Source organism: Denticeps clupeoides, unplaced genomic scaffold (assembly GCF_900700375.1).
Source record: "Denticeps clupeoides unplaced genomic scaffold, fDenClu1.1, whole genome shotgun sequence".
Classification (NCBI taxonomy): domain Eukaryota; kingdom Metazoa; phylum Chordata; class Actinopteri; order Clupeiformes; family Denticipitidae; genus Denticeps; species Denticeps clupeoides.
The window spans coordinates 252,004-268,412 of NW_021630058.1; the positions used below are offsets into that span (position 1 = coordinate 252,004).

Genomic DNA, 16,409 nt, shown 5'->3' on the forward strand with positions numbered 1-16,409 from the left:
AGCACTGGGAGGGTGTGACAGGTAGTCCTCCTTTCAGTTTTACTAAATGTGCTTTGTTGTCTTTGATGACATCAGTCAATGTCAAATATCATCAAATAAATCAAATCAAATTATCATTATCAACTAAATTAATCATCAATCAGCAACTTTTCTGTAGTCCAGCATAGTGTGGCCTGCCTCCTCCATCTGACATTGATGCGTGATGCAAAAAGCCGTCATGAATAAGGGAAGTTTTCATCACAGTCGTCCATACACAAAATCTATCACAAAAAAAAAAACGGTTCTATATAACACATTTCAGTGTCACTTAAATATACAAATTAGACTGTATGGCTCTGAGGACATTTCACATTCAACGTTCAATACAAATCAGATATAATAAAGAGAATACTGGGGCAAATAACCAAACCATCAGAAAAAGACCGTACCAGATATGGATTGTAAATGGCCGATACTTTCTGAGATCTGAATGTGAATGGTGTAACTGCTAGATGTTTGTGAGCCAAGAGCCATTTTTTTCTGTGTATGAAACAATAATGCAAAATGAACCTACTGAAAAGTAAATAAAATCAAGTTGAACGTCATGTGTTTTAAACAAATTGGGTGACTGCATTGGTCACAACATGTTGAACCAATGGCCAGCAGGACTCGTACAAGCCAATATCCTTAAACTGTAAGGAATGGCACTTAAAATGAACATATATATTATATATTTATAATCATAATTATAATTTATAATTACATATATATAATCACTTTAGCTTTTAAAATCTCTCTTCATTAATTCTGCTTAGCTGGAATGTCTGTGTGCTGATCTTGATAGAGTCCTGGTACTTCTGGAGTGGAAGAAATTAGCTAGAAAAAAGAAAACAGAAAGAACCAATTAATGGAATCAGCAATAACACATTCAAATCTGCATCAGTGCCATGTGTACTGGATGTTCTCAACTGGTTCTAAAGAGGAACTGAGAATGGACCAAGCATTGAACCCTGAGGTACTGCAATGGGATTCAGTATCTAATTGCTAATTGCTCTGTTGTGATGTTTGTTGAATAAATCACAAATTAGCATTATCCACGTAATAAAAAGGGTGCAGTTCTTTGTCTTGAAACCTGCAGTAACTGGATTGTTTCTCAGCTGGAGCATGTTCAGTGTAACATATGAAAACTCACAGTAGTGTTGGTTCTTCAACGAAAAGTCTGACAAAATATCTTCATCATCAACAAACAAACAAAGAAATGCTGGTCATGTGACAATAACTATAACAACTATTAACCATAACTATTGTTGGTGAATAAAAATGAGACAAAATATTGTTTACAAACTATACTAAAATGTCTCCTCATTCTCATTGCCAAAAATAAGATGAGACCTTATTTCCTCTTGTTTATGTAGAATTTCCTGTGTCTCCTAACTTGAGTCTATAAGGTAAAGATTATTTTTTAATAATAAAATGGGTTTGACTTCAAGAAAATGTTGTTTTTGTCTGTTCTTCTCTGCACTTGTACTATATTGACTTGGTTATATAGAATTACATTACTTAAAAATAAATTTCATTGACTACAACTAGACTAATATAGTCATAGATAATTCTGACTAAAATATGACTAAAATGCTCCGAATTTTAGAATGAAGACTAATAAAGACTAAAATGACCACTTGAAGCAAAGACTAGACTTAAAACTAAAACAAAGACGGGCCACCGAAAACAACTCTAACTCACAGCATTCCACCTGCGGCTTCTCCCACCGGCCGTCAGGCAGGCAGCGCACCACCGGAGAGCGCCGCTGAGTGAAGCCCTCGTGGCACCGGTACCTGATGACCGAGTTCGCCTGGTAGCGCTCTTTCCTGTTGCCGTACATGCGGGCGTTCTCCACTTCGGGAGGAGGGCCGCAGAGCGCTAGTGGAGGGAGGACATTTACATTTACATTTACGGCATTTGGCAGACGCCCTTATCCAGAGCGACTTACAACGTGCTTTCAAGTTACCATCAATGAAGAGATCAATTCCGGTTCACTAGGACCCCAACTATGAATACATCTATTTTATTCACTCTGTTGTAGATTCTGTACACAAAGTTCGACAACAAGAAAATTACAATTTAATCTAAATATTCTTTAAAGAGGAAGGTCTTGAGCTGTCGTTTGAAGGTGCTCAGTGACTGAGCTGTTCTGACCTCGAGGGGAAGTTCATTCCACCACCGAGGGGCCAAGACGGAGAAGAGTCTAGATGAGCGTCTTCCTTTTACCTTCAGAGATGGAGGGACCAGGCGAGCAGTACTGGAGGCTCGGAGTATACGAGGTGCAGTGCGAGGTGTAATAAGGGCTGTGAGGTAGGATGGTGCTACTCCATGTTTGGCTTTGTAGGCCAGCATCAGTATTTTGAACCTGATGCGTGCAGCTACTGGGAGCCGGTGGAGGGAACGTAGCAGAGGGGCGGTGTGGAGAACTTGGGAAGGTGCTGCTGCATTTTGTATTAGTTATAGAGGTCGGATGGTGCATAGTGGTAGACCAGCTAGAAGGGAGTTACAGTAGTCCAGTCGTGAGATTACTAAGGACTGAACCAGTAGTTGGGTGACCTGGGTTGACAGATAAGGACGGATTCGTCGGATATTTTAGAGAAGGAATCTACATGAGCGGGAAAGGTTGCTGATGTGAGTTGAGAAGGAGAGTTGGTTGTCTATTGTTACGCCAAGGTTGCGGGCTGTTGCAGAAGGAGAGAGCTGCGAGTTGTGAGAGAGGAAGCAGGAACGGCTGCGGCCGCGGCCGCGGCCGCGCCCGGCTCAGCCCGGCTCAGCCCCGGCGCCGTACCTGAGCCCTTCTTGCAGGTGAAGGGCAGGTGGTAGTTGCAGGGTACGTCGTTCCACTGGCCGTTCCCATGCCAGATCATGACCACGCAGTCCTCGCCAGAGTTGAAGTAGTTGTCCGGCTGGTTCGGCCTCCAGTTGACGTATTGCTGTAAGGTGAGTGACGGCAGGAGAGAAGCAGCTCAGTAGCTCATTCTTGCCACGTTGAAGAAACAGATTCATTTTTAATGATGAGTGTAAGCAATAACTTCACCAGAGGAGTGGCATCTGTCCAACGAAAGTCATTCTCCACCATCTTATCATTCAGACCAATCCACTGGTAGTCCTCTGCATGGGCTGAAACGGACATGCAAAACTGGGGTTATACACACAGCAATGGCCGGATCGGGCCTTTATTTTTACGTAATTTATATAACTGGGGTTATACACACAGCAGTGGCCGGATCGGGCCTTTATTTTTTACGTAATTTATATAACTGGGGTTATACACACAGCAATGGCCGGATCGGGCCTTTATTATTTACGTAATTTATATAACTGTGGTTATACACACTGCAATGGCCGGATCGGGCCTTTATTTTTTACGTAATTTATATAACTGGGGTTATACACACAGCAATGGCCGGATCGGGCCTTTATTTTTTACGTAATTTATATAACTGGGGTTATACACACAGCAGTGGCCGGATCGGGCCTTTATTATTTACGTAATTTATATAACTGGGGTTATACACACAGCAGTGGCCGGATCGGGCCTTTATTTTTTACGTAATTTATATAACTGGGGTTATACACACAGCAGTGGCTGGATCGGGCCTTTATTTTTTACGTAATTTATATAACTGGGGTTATACACACAGCAGTGGCCGGATCGGGCCTTTATTTTTAACGTAATTTATATAACTGGGGTTATACACACAGCAGTGGCCGGATCGGGCCTTTATTTTTTACGTAATTTATATAACTGGGGTTATACACACAGCAATGGCCGGATCGGGCCTTTATTTTTTACGTAATTTCCAAATGGACTTACAGTTGACGAAATGCTGCTCTTCAGGGGTGACAATGCTGACCAGGTGGCCGTTGAAGCTTCTGCAGTGCTGCTCGGCGTCCAGCCAGGTCTCCCGCTTGGGGACGTGCAGGTAGCAGCTGCCCTGGAATTTAATCCATCCCTCCTCACAGGTCTGTTCATCTACAGCATCACCAAGGAGCAGGAAGGCAGTTAACACCCACGTGGCCCATGGATGGGGACGACCTTCAGCATCCAATCGTCCAAAGTACAAGATTTAAAGCTAAAAAAAAACCCTTTAGCAGCTAAAACTGGCTTGGCATGCAAAGTAAAATCCATTCAGCACCGAGATACGACCTCTGGAAGAAGAAGGAGATGGTCCATTTAGTTGATGACGAAGCTGATGTATCTCCATTGTTATGTGGGCCCACGGGAGGTCAAAGTTAAGAAGGTGGAAAACAGAAAATGTATTTTTCTGCTGGCCAGAGAGTGTGTGAAACATTATACTGGGTCAGATCTGCAGGGTTTTGGCCGTGTGTGTGTGTGTGTGTCCGTAAAGAAATGTTTTGGAGCGAAATGTTCTACTTCAGCGGACACCTGGAAGTGGAGGAGACGGGCGGACCGCTTGCCGGGAGCTGTGTTAGTAAGATGAGCTGAAGCCACCCTCGTACCGATCTCGCAGCGCTCTCCTCCATAGCTGGGCAGGCACAGGCATGTGAAGGAGTCCTCACGCTCCACACATGTGGCTCCATTCGCACAAGGGTCGGAGCTGCACACGTCAACCTCTGCAAACAAAATGCTTTGGTTTTTCCTTCCCTTTCATCTTTCTGCTGGGTCACCAAAGGGTAGACGGCGTGAGGACCATCAGAGCTGCTGGAACATTGTCCAAAAGAAGCTGTGGCTAGCGCATCTTCACATCCACAATGGCTTCCCTTCTGTTCAGCTGAAGCTCAAGGTTTCATTTTGAAACTGCGTTCTGCAGCAGCTCTGGTTGCCTCCCTTGGTTTGTCACAGCCACAGAGGATGGACAAGCGTGGACGGCTGGTTATGCGAAAGCAGACAAACACTGTGTCCTACAGTTAAGCATGCTGGCGGCGACCACACAGATGCACGCTGCGACTCGCGTAGATAGGGGCAGGATAGAAGGTGCATTCGTCCCCGAGTGAGACTCATCCTGCTGGGTCAGTATCAGCACTTTTCCCCCCAGAAAGCCATATTAGTGCATCATATAAAACATGACCCACACGTGACCCCGTGCTGAGAACTTTCATAAACGGCTGACCGCTCATGCCAGACGACGTTAGGGGAAACCCTGTGGAATGTCTCGGGTGGGACGCTGTGGGGTCAGGCAACGGCGGACAGCTGCTTGGGTTTCGTGACTTACCCAACTTGCACGCCTGCCCGCTCAGGCCAGGTGGGCACTGGCACAACCCAACACCGTCCTGCACTGAACACGCCCCGGTGCCGCAGGGGTTCGGGCTGCAGGGGTCGCCACCTGCTGGAATGGAGAGAAAACGAAAGAAAGGATTTAGATTCGAGATCTGGTTTGAGTCCTAATTTGTCATTTTATAAACACACCATCCGCTGCCACCGGCTCCTGAATGACAGCTGGGGTTTGAAGGAGGGTGACGGGAGCAGAGGTGGTGACCAGGGTCAACAGAGGACCGTTGGTGGAGGACACCATTCCTGGATCTGCCTGATCAGAGTGAGTATCCTTGGACGCCCTTAAGTTGCTCGCCAGCGCTGAGGGTCCCTGGACCGTCTCATTTTCAGAAGGTGCTTGACTGGTGTGTGTTACATTGCTGGTAGGACCTCCACTGGACTGTTCAATCATCTTCTTGGGGCCTTTTCCCAGCTCCTGGGTCTGTGTCGATACCACCAGCACGCTGGCTTCAGTTATTTTGGCCACTGTACTCTCTGAGCTGTCCAGAGAAGTTCCGGGGAGAAAACTGCCGAAGTCACCTGATCCCCCAGAGCCACTGATCTCCCCAGAACTGAAGTGCACAAGCCCAGATGCCTCCTGTTCTACTGCAGGTCTGTCTGTGTGGTCAAAAAATCCTGAGCCCAGGAACACGATTTCACTGAATCCAGAAGCACGTCCTGATCCGCTGATTTCACCACTTCCAAAATCATTCAGGTCTCCACCAACGAATCCACTTCCAAACCCACTGATCCCAGATCCAGATCCTGATGCAGACCAGGTTCCCGAGCCACTGAAATCCACCTGGCCTCCACCCAGTTCCTGTCCTACGCCTTTGAGTGCAGTTGAGATCTCTACATATTTTCCGTCAATGAAAACAATTTGAGAGCCACTGAAATCCAGTTCCCCCGAGCTTGTGCTGGAGTCTCCTGAGAGTCCAGAGTCAAACCCACTGAATTCCCCACTAGAGCCAGAGCCTGAAGACATGGTAGAAAATTGTCCACTTTCTCCAGAGGACCCACTAGACTCATACAGTGATGATCCACTTTCTTCTGAGCTGATCCCGGAAGAGCTGCCTGATCCTGATAAGTCTCCACTGAATAATCCTGATCCTGAGGGGAAAATCAAAATCCCAGTACTTCCTTCTCCAACCTCCTGCAATGTTCCCGATGCTGAACCCTCTCCAGATAAAATTGAGTCTGTTCCCGAGAAGGACACAACAATGCCTGATCCATCTCCAGATCCAGAGACATAATCGATTAGAGCAGATCCAGAGGTGTCCCCACTCAGGTCCCCACTTGGTCTGGATCCAGATATGTCACCAGAGAAGTCTCCACTCAGACCAGATCCAGAAATGTGCCCACTCAGACCAGATCCAGAGATGTAGCCACTCACACCAAATCCAGAAGTGTCTCCACTCACTCCAGATCCAGAGATGTCTCCACTCACTCCAGATCCAGAGATGTCTCCACTCACACCAGATCCAGATATGTCCCCACTTGGACCAAATCCAGAGATGTCCCCACTCAGACCAAAGCCAGAAATGTCCCCACTCAGACCAGAGCCAGAAATGTCTCCACTCAGACCAGAGCCAGAAATGTCCCCGCTAAAGGCACTGGTGTCACCACTGGGAAAGCCACTGGCACTTCCAGAGAGATCACCAGAGAAACCACTGGCTCCAGATGAAATGTCAGCAGAACCGGAACCAGAAGGCTCCACAGAGATGGGTGCAGTGATGGAGGGCACTACGGAGAAGCAGGAGAATAAAAGGAAATTCATTTTACATTCATGCTTCCTTGGATCTGTTTTTATTTGTTCACGTGAGCAGAGGGAGAGGTTACCAGGCCTCAGAAGGTCGGTTATCGTTGTCCCGTTGAACAGTTCCTCTTCGATCTCAGTTATATTGAGTCCTGTCTCGTTGAGAAGGGCAAGCAGGTCCACTACAACAGTAATAATGCAACCAAACATTCGAGATCAGAACATCAGAAATCAATTAATATGTCTGGTTTCAAATCACAGTTACCCTTGAAGCAGTAGGCATCATATCTGGCGTGCAAGTCGGGGTATCCCGTCTGATTAGGGTGCAAGTAGACGGTGTGAACTCCAGTCTTCCCCCCACCACAGCGTTCACGGGGCTCGTTGATGGGATAACGGACGCTGCGGTCAGCCAGCCAGCCGGCCCTGCACGTGTCGAAGCCCTGGTTCCAGGCAGCGTGAAGTTCACCCGTGGATGCCAGGGTGGCATTCCTCTCCTGGCACGCAGTCACAGCCCCGTCATACGTAAAGCCCTCGACCGAGCTCACGTGGAAGACCTCGCCTGAGACGGAGGGAATCGTCAGACTTACAGCGACCTGGACTTCCTTGGGGAGAAGAGCTCTGTCATCGGGCAAAGTTCTCAGTACCTTTAAGTTTGTCGATGAAGCAGTAGACATCATACCGCTCCTCTGCTGGTCTCAGACCATATGACCTCACTCCAGGCAGGTGCTCCAGATCACCAGCACATTTGTTTCGAGGAGACACGATGGGGTATCTGTCCAAAGTCAAAGCATCAGATACTCAGGTACTAATCCTGTCTGATCGGGCCTAGAAGAGTTTTTTTCTAAAACTGGGTTCCAGAGCAACTTTTTTGGGCAGAATTCTGAAGTATCAACCCAACCTCCAACCTGACCTTTAACCCCAAAAGGTTTAAAGTGAAGTGCTTGTCACTTGTGATACACAGCAGCACAGTGCACACAGTGAAACGTGTCCTCTGTATTTAACCATCACCCTGAGTGAGCAGTGGGCAGCCATGACAGGCGCCCGGGGAGCAGTGTGTGGGGACGGTGCTTTGCTCTCTACGCTGCACATTTCTAATGAAAAGACACGGCTGGAGAACAACGACGTGTTTAACTCACTGCAGACAAGGTAGAGCGGGGAGTTACAGCGCCACCTACAGGCGTGGAGGACGACGACGTTTCAGATAACGCTTTCATGTGTATGCAAGTTTATTACAGAAAAGCGTTCTCGTTTGGATGGAGTCTTGTTTGTAACAGTATCGATACCATCCTATTTTAAATCGTTTTGTGTGTTTTATGTGATGCTTAATTCTCTGTGCAGCACTGGACTTTCTGTTAAAGTGCTTTATAAATAAAGTCTTCGCCTTGTCTAGCTGACACAACTCTACCTGACAGTCTGGTCCAGCAGCCACCCGGCATCACACTGGTGGTACCCTGCCTCATAGGACGCCTGGAGCTGCTCGGGACTGGCGATGGCCGCACCCACACTCTGACAGGCCACCTGGGCTTGCACAAAGGTGAACGCATACCGGCTGGAGCCGGAGCGGTAGTGGAACACCACGCCTGAGACAAGGGACGGAGACGTATCGGATGACCTCAACTTGATCAGAAAACCTCACGTCCATTACCGTATCGTCGACTCACCAGCTGCACTCGGGAGCGGTCCAGTGTGATCGCCAGTCTCAGCTCTGATTGGCTGTGCGGTCACCTTCACAATAACCTCATTGATCGATTGAGAGGCATTGGGAGGCGGAGACAGCGGCGCTTGAGTGGCAGGAGCGGATGCGGTGGGGGAAACTTCAGGCTGAAGAGTATCCACCTGCCCTTTCAACTCACTCTCAGTGGTGGCATCTGTCAGGAAGACCTCAGGGACTCTTGTTACTGTGGCAACACTGACCCCACCTGTCTCTGCGCTGGGCTGCCAAATGGGGATGTCCGAGGTGGGCAGGGCCGAGCCTTCTTCATCTGTGTCATCATCTGTAAAAGAAATGAAATACACTTTAGTAACTCTTTAAAAATGCACAGATTTATCACCCCCTATCCAGAGCGCCTTAAAATCAGTAGTTACAGGGACTGTCCCGCCCTGGAGACACTCAGGAATAAGTGTCTTGCTTACTTTACTTTACTTTCCTTTACTTGGCAGACGCTTTTATCCGAAGCGACTTACAAGAGGACGAAACCAGCAATTCTCATTCAGTCCTGATAAGGCCAAACTTGTCAAGAATAGAACATGCCGGGGAATTGTTAAGTGCTAGACGAGTTTTTTTTTTATTTTATTTTGTGAGTGTGTGTGTGTTAGTGTTGGACTCGTCTGAAATACTTTTAAACGAGTGGGTTTTCAACTTCTTCTTAAAGGTGGTGGTAGTCTCGGCTAGTCGAATGGAGCAGGACAAGTTGTCCCACCAGTCAGGGACAACGAAGGAGAACAGAGTCGATTGGGATCGGAGACCCCGTGAAGAGGGAATTTTTAGTCTGGTTTCGTGTGCAGATCTGAGAGGGCGTGCAGGAGTGTAGCTAGTAGGTGTGTTTCGGGGTGGTAGTAGCCTAGTGGGTAACACACTCGCCTATGAACCAGAAGACCCGGGTTCGAATCCCACTTACTACCATTGTGTCCCTGAGCAAGACACTTAACCCTAAATTGCTCCAGGGAGACTGTCCCTGTAACTACTGATTGTAAGTCGCTCTGGATAAGGGCGTCTGATAAATGCTGTAAATGTAAATGTAAATGTTGAAGAAGAGACGGGCTGCCATATTTTGGACTATCTGGAGGGGTTTTATGGTGACTGCAGAGGCTCCAGTCAGGAGAGAGTTTAGAGTTAGTCCACTTTAGAGATGACCATTACCTGGACGAGAAGCCGCGTAGCCTGTTACTCAGGGACATACTGGTAGTAACGGAAGACAGTGGTGTTACTTACTAGGCCGCTACCACCTTTACCTTTGTAGCAGATTGCTTCGTAGCGAGACTCGTGGACGGGGTATCCGGTCTGGTTCGGGAAGCGGTAAACCGTGCGGACCCCCAGCAGACCCCCGCCGCACTGTGGCCGAGCAACGTTGATGGGGTAGCGCACACTCTGGTCGGCCAGCCAGCCGGCGTTGCACACGTCCATGCCGCCCTGCCAGGCTAGGTAGAGCTCGCCGGTGGTGGCCAAGCGAGCTCCCAGCTCAGAGCACCGAGCTGCGGCCTCCTCAAACGTGAACCTCTCTGCAGACGTTGAGTAGAAAACCTTGCCTGGATGGAAGGGAATTGCAAAGCTATTAAACCTTTTAGTACGTGCACAGACAGAAACGAAAGGTTTCTTTTTCATTTACAGGTTGGGCCATTAATATGGATACACCTTAATAAAATGGGAATGGTTGGTGATATTAACGTCCTGTTTGTGGCACATTAGTATATATGAGGGGGCAAACTTTTCAAGATGGGTGGTGACCATAGTGGCCATTTTGAAGTCGGTCATCTTGGATCCAACTTTTGTTTTTTCAGTAAGAAGAGGGTCATGTGACACATCAAATTTATTGGTAATTTCACAAGAAAAACAATGGTGTGCTTGTTTTTTTTTATTATCAGTGATGCACGTGTATTAACTGCATTTTGTTTCTCAATGTTATTAAAGAAAGAAGCGTGGTTTTCCTGCTTTGTTGGCTAATCTGAGGAACGTCTACTGCTATTTTTTTTGTTTATTTATACTGCCACCATCTTTTTGGTAAATGAAAGAGATACAGATTATACACGGGTAAAATAAAGTAGAAAAAAGGTGTCCTAGTCTTGGAATGAGATAGGTGTGCTTGTTTTTAACGTAACTTTATAAAATGTGTTCAATGTCACCAACCATTCCCATTTTATTAAGGTGGATCCATATAAAAGGCCTGTACATGTGCATTGCACGCAGTTTTGGTGGAAAGTAGTACCGGTCATTTTCTCCGCAAAGCAGTAGGCGTCGTAAGTCTCGTTCGCTTCTCTCACGCCATAGGTCCGCACCCCAGGTAATTCATCTTTGTCACCATAGCAACCTTCTCTGGGATCATGAATGGGGTACCTGAAAGCACAAAGGCAAACGCGGGTTAACGTTCTCAACGTTCTACCTGGTCTCAGCCTGATGGAGACCACACGTCCACATCAAACTGACCTGACGGTTTGGTCAGCCAGCCAGCCGGCGTCACACTGGTGGAAGCCATTGTCGTAGGCGGCCTGCAGTTGTTCTGGTGTGGCGATCGCAGCACGGTTCTGTACACAGGCGGCCTTCGCCTCCTCGAACGTCAGCGTGTAGCGCGAGGTGACCGCGCGGTAGTGGAACACGATACCTGCATGTGCAGAGTGGCCGAGTAGGTCATGAACGTTTCTCAGTCTGGTGGTTAACATACGAGATCGTTAAGTAGACATGAGGATTACCTTGAACCTTCACCTCGATGGTGTCATGGTTGTCCTCGATCCCTTGCATGACCTCACAGCGGAACACGCCGGTATCGTTGGAGTTCAGCTCGGTGACCTTAATGGTGGCGTCGGTCGGTGTCGTGGGGTAGCCCACCATGGTCACGCGGTCCAGGTACCTCTCGGCCACTCGCACGGTGCCCTCCATGGCCACCAGCACGTCTGTGACCTTCTCCTTGGTCACGTGGGTCCACTTGATGCGGTGGGATAAGGGGGCGATGGTGGGAGCCCCCGGGTCGTGGACCGTGTTGTCCTGGAAGTAGCAGGGGAGGACCAGCGTCCCGCCCAGTAACACACGCAGGGGCGCTGCAGCTGGGATGCTCACACTCAGGATCTCCGGGTCGGCTGGACGGGAACAGTCAGACATGGTTCCTTTTACGCGACTTAGATCATTGAACTCGACCACGACTCGATCTGTAGGTACTTATAACCCAACCCTTGCTTTTTTTATATATAGAATGTGTACGGAAGCGCTCGTTTTAGTCTAGTTCCGTCATTCCACTTGTTTCTCATGCCGATAGTCTTACCCATATCAGCCATTTCCTCCAACGACAGCATGGTTGTGGTCACCGGCAGCCACACACACAGCAGGATTGTCGAGATCATTGTTCACCTGCCGGACAAAACACAAATCTGTCATGTCTCCAGTCCCCTCGGGGTCTTGCTGACAGGGCCACTGGCGAACTTGTCGATCCCTGGAATCATCCCTCACCCGTTCATGAATTAGCAGACATCTAGCTGACATCTAACTGGAGGTTTTCTCTTCTGATCGACTATGAAAATAAGCAGACACTTTCACCGCGGCAGCTCGAACACACGGCACTCGGCTCTCACCGTGAAACGGCCTTGCGTCAACATGTGCGCCAATTAAAGGCTGTCGGAGTACAAGAGGCCTTTATGCAACTTCCCGTGGAAAGTGGAAAGTGGAAAGTGCCGCTGACATGTCATTCTATGGAGCCATTCAGGGTGAGTTGGACTGGACCGGTTGCAGGAATGCCAGTTCGCAGGAAAAGCTGCTTCACGTAGTCTCACCGGCTGCATGCGCGTCAGAACACGGGCTGCTGAAACAGCCTCGGTGGCCAGTCAGGGTGGAAGTGGAGGAAATGCAAGATGCAGTAGACCACAGCGTCTGTGTTCCAGCCCGGATCCACAATGCTTGATTAAACGTACAATTCCTGATGAAATGATTTTTTTGACGAAATATCTTCGGAACCGAAGCAAGATGAGGCGCAACGTAAATGCTAACTATTATGAAATATTTCCCGTAATACTGTAGACAAATAGAAATTAGACTAAATGTCGTTCATGAAACAGAAATTAGACTAAAAGGAGAAGAGACGAGACGTTATTTCCATAACATTATTATACAGTATTTCCGTTCCCGTGTCTCACATACGGTCACGCGGATGACGTCACTTCATCAATTTAGATTTCAGGATACTTGTGGTGGTTTAGAAGACGGCTGGACAAAAAGGGACCTTTACACGTACGTTCTTTACAATGGACTGGAAAAGAAACAGAACATCAAGAATCAGAACGTCTTCCGTGTCTGGAGTCTATAAGGCAATAATAAAATAATAATAAGATAACCTTGTTTTAATTAGGAAATGGGTATGACTAAAAGACTTGCTTCCTGTTCTACTAGGTACTGGTACTATATTAGCTGGATTAAATAGAACTGCATGACCAAAAAAATACATTTAATTGTAAAATTGTCATGGATAATTCTGACTAAAATAAGACTAAAATGCTCAAACGTTTAGTCGACTGACACTTGAATAGACCAAAATAAGTTTAAAAAAAAAAAACTACAGTAATGTCCAAGCTTGTGGAGGAGATGGCGTCAAATACCATGGGATTCATAATCTGAATCGTCGCACGCTCAGTAGCCAGGCCATTATGACCCTGCTCAGGTGGAGAACAGCAGATTAATGAAGGAATGGAAATGTTGGGCGAATCGCGCCGAAGCCCCACCCCTCAGACACACACGCTTTATTCTTCACTGCCAAACAGGACCGCTCTGTTGCTCAAACGCACAGACCCGGCTCTTTTCCCCCACTCTCTCCGGCCCGGTGTCAGCAGGTTTAAAGATGTCCAGACGGGCGGACGTCTGCTGCCTCCTGGTGACCGCTTCTCACTCGCACGTCTGTAGACGGTCCTGCAGATTGTAGGACGATAGTCTACTCTCTCTCTCCTCGTGCATTGTTACCCCTCCGCATGCATCAGCGATGAGTTCTTGCTCGGTTCGGTTCGGTTTATTTGGGTTTTGGCGGGTTCTACACTTCTAACTGGCATAAGCAGGACTTGTTTCTGCACTGCTAATATAATTTAACGCCGTACAATGAGTTTCCATGAAATAAGAAGACCATCCACATTCAGTCAGCGCTGTTTTCCAGGAGAGGAGAGTCTGGGATCAAGACATGAGGTCACAAGGCTCATAAGCTTAAGGTTTAAAGAGAAATATTACAGTAAAAAACAACTGGACCTTAATATTGAACCCTGACGTGTGCCGTAATCTGCAAGGAAAATTAAACCACCGAAAATGGAATATGGTGACAAATACGAAGGCAGAGCACCAGACACTGGACACTAAAAACCTGAGTGACAGCACCTGAGACTGGGACAGCTTCAGCGAAGCTGGGAGCCGGTCAGACGGAGACGTGCATCACGGGCCCTTTCCAAAAATCACACCTGCCTGAGTGGAAACATCCCGGAAATATTGAGTTGTAATTACAGCTTTTCCGCTGAAAAGTGAGAAGGTCCGTGTGAATGTCTGAGCTTCCTGAGGATCAGGGCGGCGAGTGCGAGCTGTCGCTGGAGGACTGGTCTGAAGATCCATCTGAAGTGGCCTGGCCAGCTGGCCGGGGACAGCAGCTTGAGGTGAGGGTCTCCTCCTGGCGCTGACAGCGGACTCATCGCGACTCTCACCGTTCGTCTCTCAACATTACGCTGCTCGGGACGTTCCGTCCACCGACCAGCATCACCGTGACATCTGATACGATTCTTAGGAATATTGTTTCAGTGGAGAGAAGCGGAACTCACCGTATCGTAGCGGATAAATCCCAATTCCCGCCTCTGTTAATGGTCCACGCTGGCCTGAGGGGTGGAGAAAGAGCCTCTCCTCCGGCGGGACAGGAGTTTAGCTGGCAGAGGGAAGGGTGGGTGGGTGCAGCAAGACGCCAAGAGGTGTGTAGGTGCGAAGGAGAGAGAGAGAGAGCGAGAGAAAGAAGAGAAGTGAAAATAGCGCGTGGCCAGGAGGTGGGGAGAAAAGAGGGAGGTGAGGGGTGGGTTTCCACCAACACGCTGTACTCCGTCAGGTGAGGTAATGGCACAGATGAGAATTTACGTTTCATGCATGTTCACCTACAGGTCTAACCCCACTTACTACCATCGTGTCCCCGAGCAGGACACTTAACCCTGAGTGTCTCCAGGGGGGGACTGTCCCTGTAACTACTGATTGTAACCCTGAGTGTCACCAGGGGGGGACTGTCCCTGTAAATACTGACTGTAACCCTGAGTGTCTCCAGGGGGGGACTGTCCCTGTAACTACTGATTGTAACCCTGAGTGTCACCAGGGGGGGACTGTCCCTGTAACTACTGATTGTAACCCTGAGTGTCTCCAGGGGGGGACTGTCCCTGTAACTACTGATTGTAACCCTGAGTGTCTCCAGGGGGGGACTGTCCCTGTAACTACTGATTGTAAGACGCTGGTAAACGGCGTAAATGTGCTTTGCTCCGTGGCGCCTTGGCGGACCGGGACGCCACCGCCCCACAAATGTAAACGTGCTATATCTGGTGAACACTGCAAACAAGCTCCGAATTAGACAGATCCCATCTGATGCTCCTGAGATGACGCGAAGATACTCTAATTCCGGGTGTGGCCTGTTTTCGGCATCGTTAAGGGCGTGGCACGCTCCGCGGTTGGAAAATTCCTCTTCTCCTCTGTCTGCATGGTGCTTCGTTAATGAAGGGCTTGTCTAAGAGAAGGTCCTGGACCAGAGAAGAGCTTCTAGGAGAAACTGACCGACTCAGGTCCTTCTAATTGAACTGGTCATTGCCCCGAAGTCAGAGCCGTTAGTGACGCCATTCGTTTGGTCTTGTGTTTATTCTCCACCGGAGGGTCTTTTTATGGCTGATTTGACTCAGTTATGATCTCAGAACTTCCAAACGGCCTCAGTGACGGAGGGGAAAGCGAATAAGATTCTGGTACCAGAGTAAACCCGGGACAGAAATGTGCACGTTCGTCAGGAAGGACAAATGCGGGAAAGAAACGCTCCGGGTTGCACGAGCCAAGATTTCCATCAGGTTCTCCAGTAGATGTTTCATATGGTTCTGCTGTGGTTCTTTTCCCACATCTACATGAATTTAAAAACCCGCTCATCCAATTCAATCATTAAAGGGGAAATTCCATTTTTTTTATTTGTCATTTTATTGTTTTATTGTGCTCAACACGTGCAAATGCTAAAATAAAAGGAACATGTGTCCCTCACAGTCTCGCACCGTAAGCAGATCCCGGTGAGCAGTAACCGGGTTCTGCGCTGATCGGGCGAGACACGGCCCTTCTGTTCAGGCGCCCGCCGGGGCCGCGCCGCGCCGCGCTCCGGCCTGTTTACTTCACTTCCTGCTGGACGTGAACAGGCCATTGTGTGCGAGGGGCCGTTTAAAGGGCTGTTCCTGCCGCCATGGTTCTCGCTTTCATTTACTGCCACGGGACAGAGGGAGCGGGGGCCTTTCTGGGGCCCGCGCCGCAGCCGGCCCGCAGGTTCCTTCCCCGCCAGCGGCTGAAAGGCCGCATTGTCCGGCCGGGGGCGCGGAGTGTGTTCTTGTTGGGGTGGGGGGTCCTCGGGAGCAGAACATCGGAGTGCCTCTGAAGAGGCGAAGAGGAAACGCGCGAGGGCCGGCGGCCATTACTCAACACTGACAAACACGAGGCGTTTCATCTCACCATCACAGAAATTCAGATGCATAATAATA

The 16,409-nt window shown here is 48.5% G+C and overlaps 1 protein-coding gene across 1 annotated transcript; it reads right to left on the reverse strand.

The window, feature by feature from the left end:
* Positions 1 to 760: 760 nt before the first annotated feature.
* LOC114781702 (aggrecan core protein-like) lies at positions 761 to 11,983 on the reverse strand. The gene is made up of 18 exons (XM_028968059.1): positions 11,963 to 11,983; positions 11,397 to 11,780; positions 11,134 to 11,308; positions 10,916 to 11,043; positions 9,939 to 10,238; positions 8,654 to 8,974; positions 8,398 to 8,572; positions 7,637 to 7,764; positions 7,258 to 7,551; positions 7,081 to 7,174; positions 5,393 to 6,987; positions 5,199 to 5,312; positions 4,486 to 4,599; positions 3,839 to 3,997; positions 3,059 to 3,141; positions 2,810 to 2,954; positions 1,723 to 1,899; positions 761 to 855 (listed from the first exon to the last, which is right to left on the reverse strand). The coding sequence occupies exons 1-18, from the start codon at positions 11,973 to 11,975 to the stop codon at positions 791 to 793; spliced, it is 4,464 nt and encodes a 1,487-aa protein (XP_028823892.1). The 5' UTR covers positions 11,976 to 11,983; the 3' UTR covers positions 761 to 790.
* Positions 11,984 to 16,409: the final 4,426 nt, after the last annotated feature.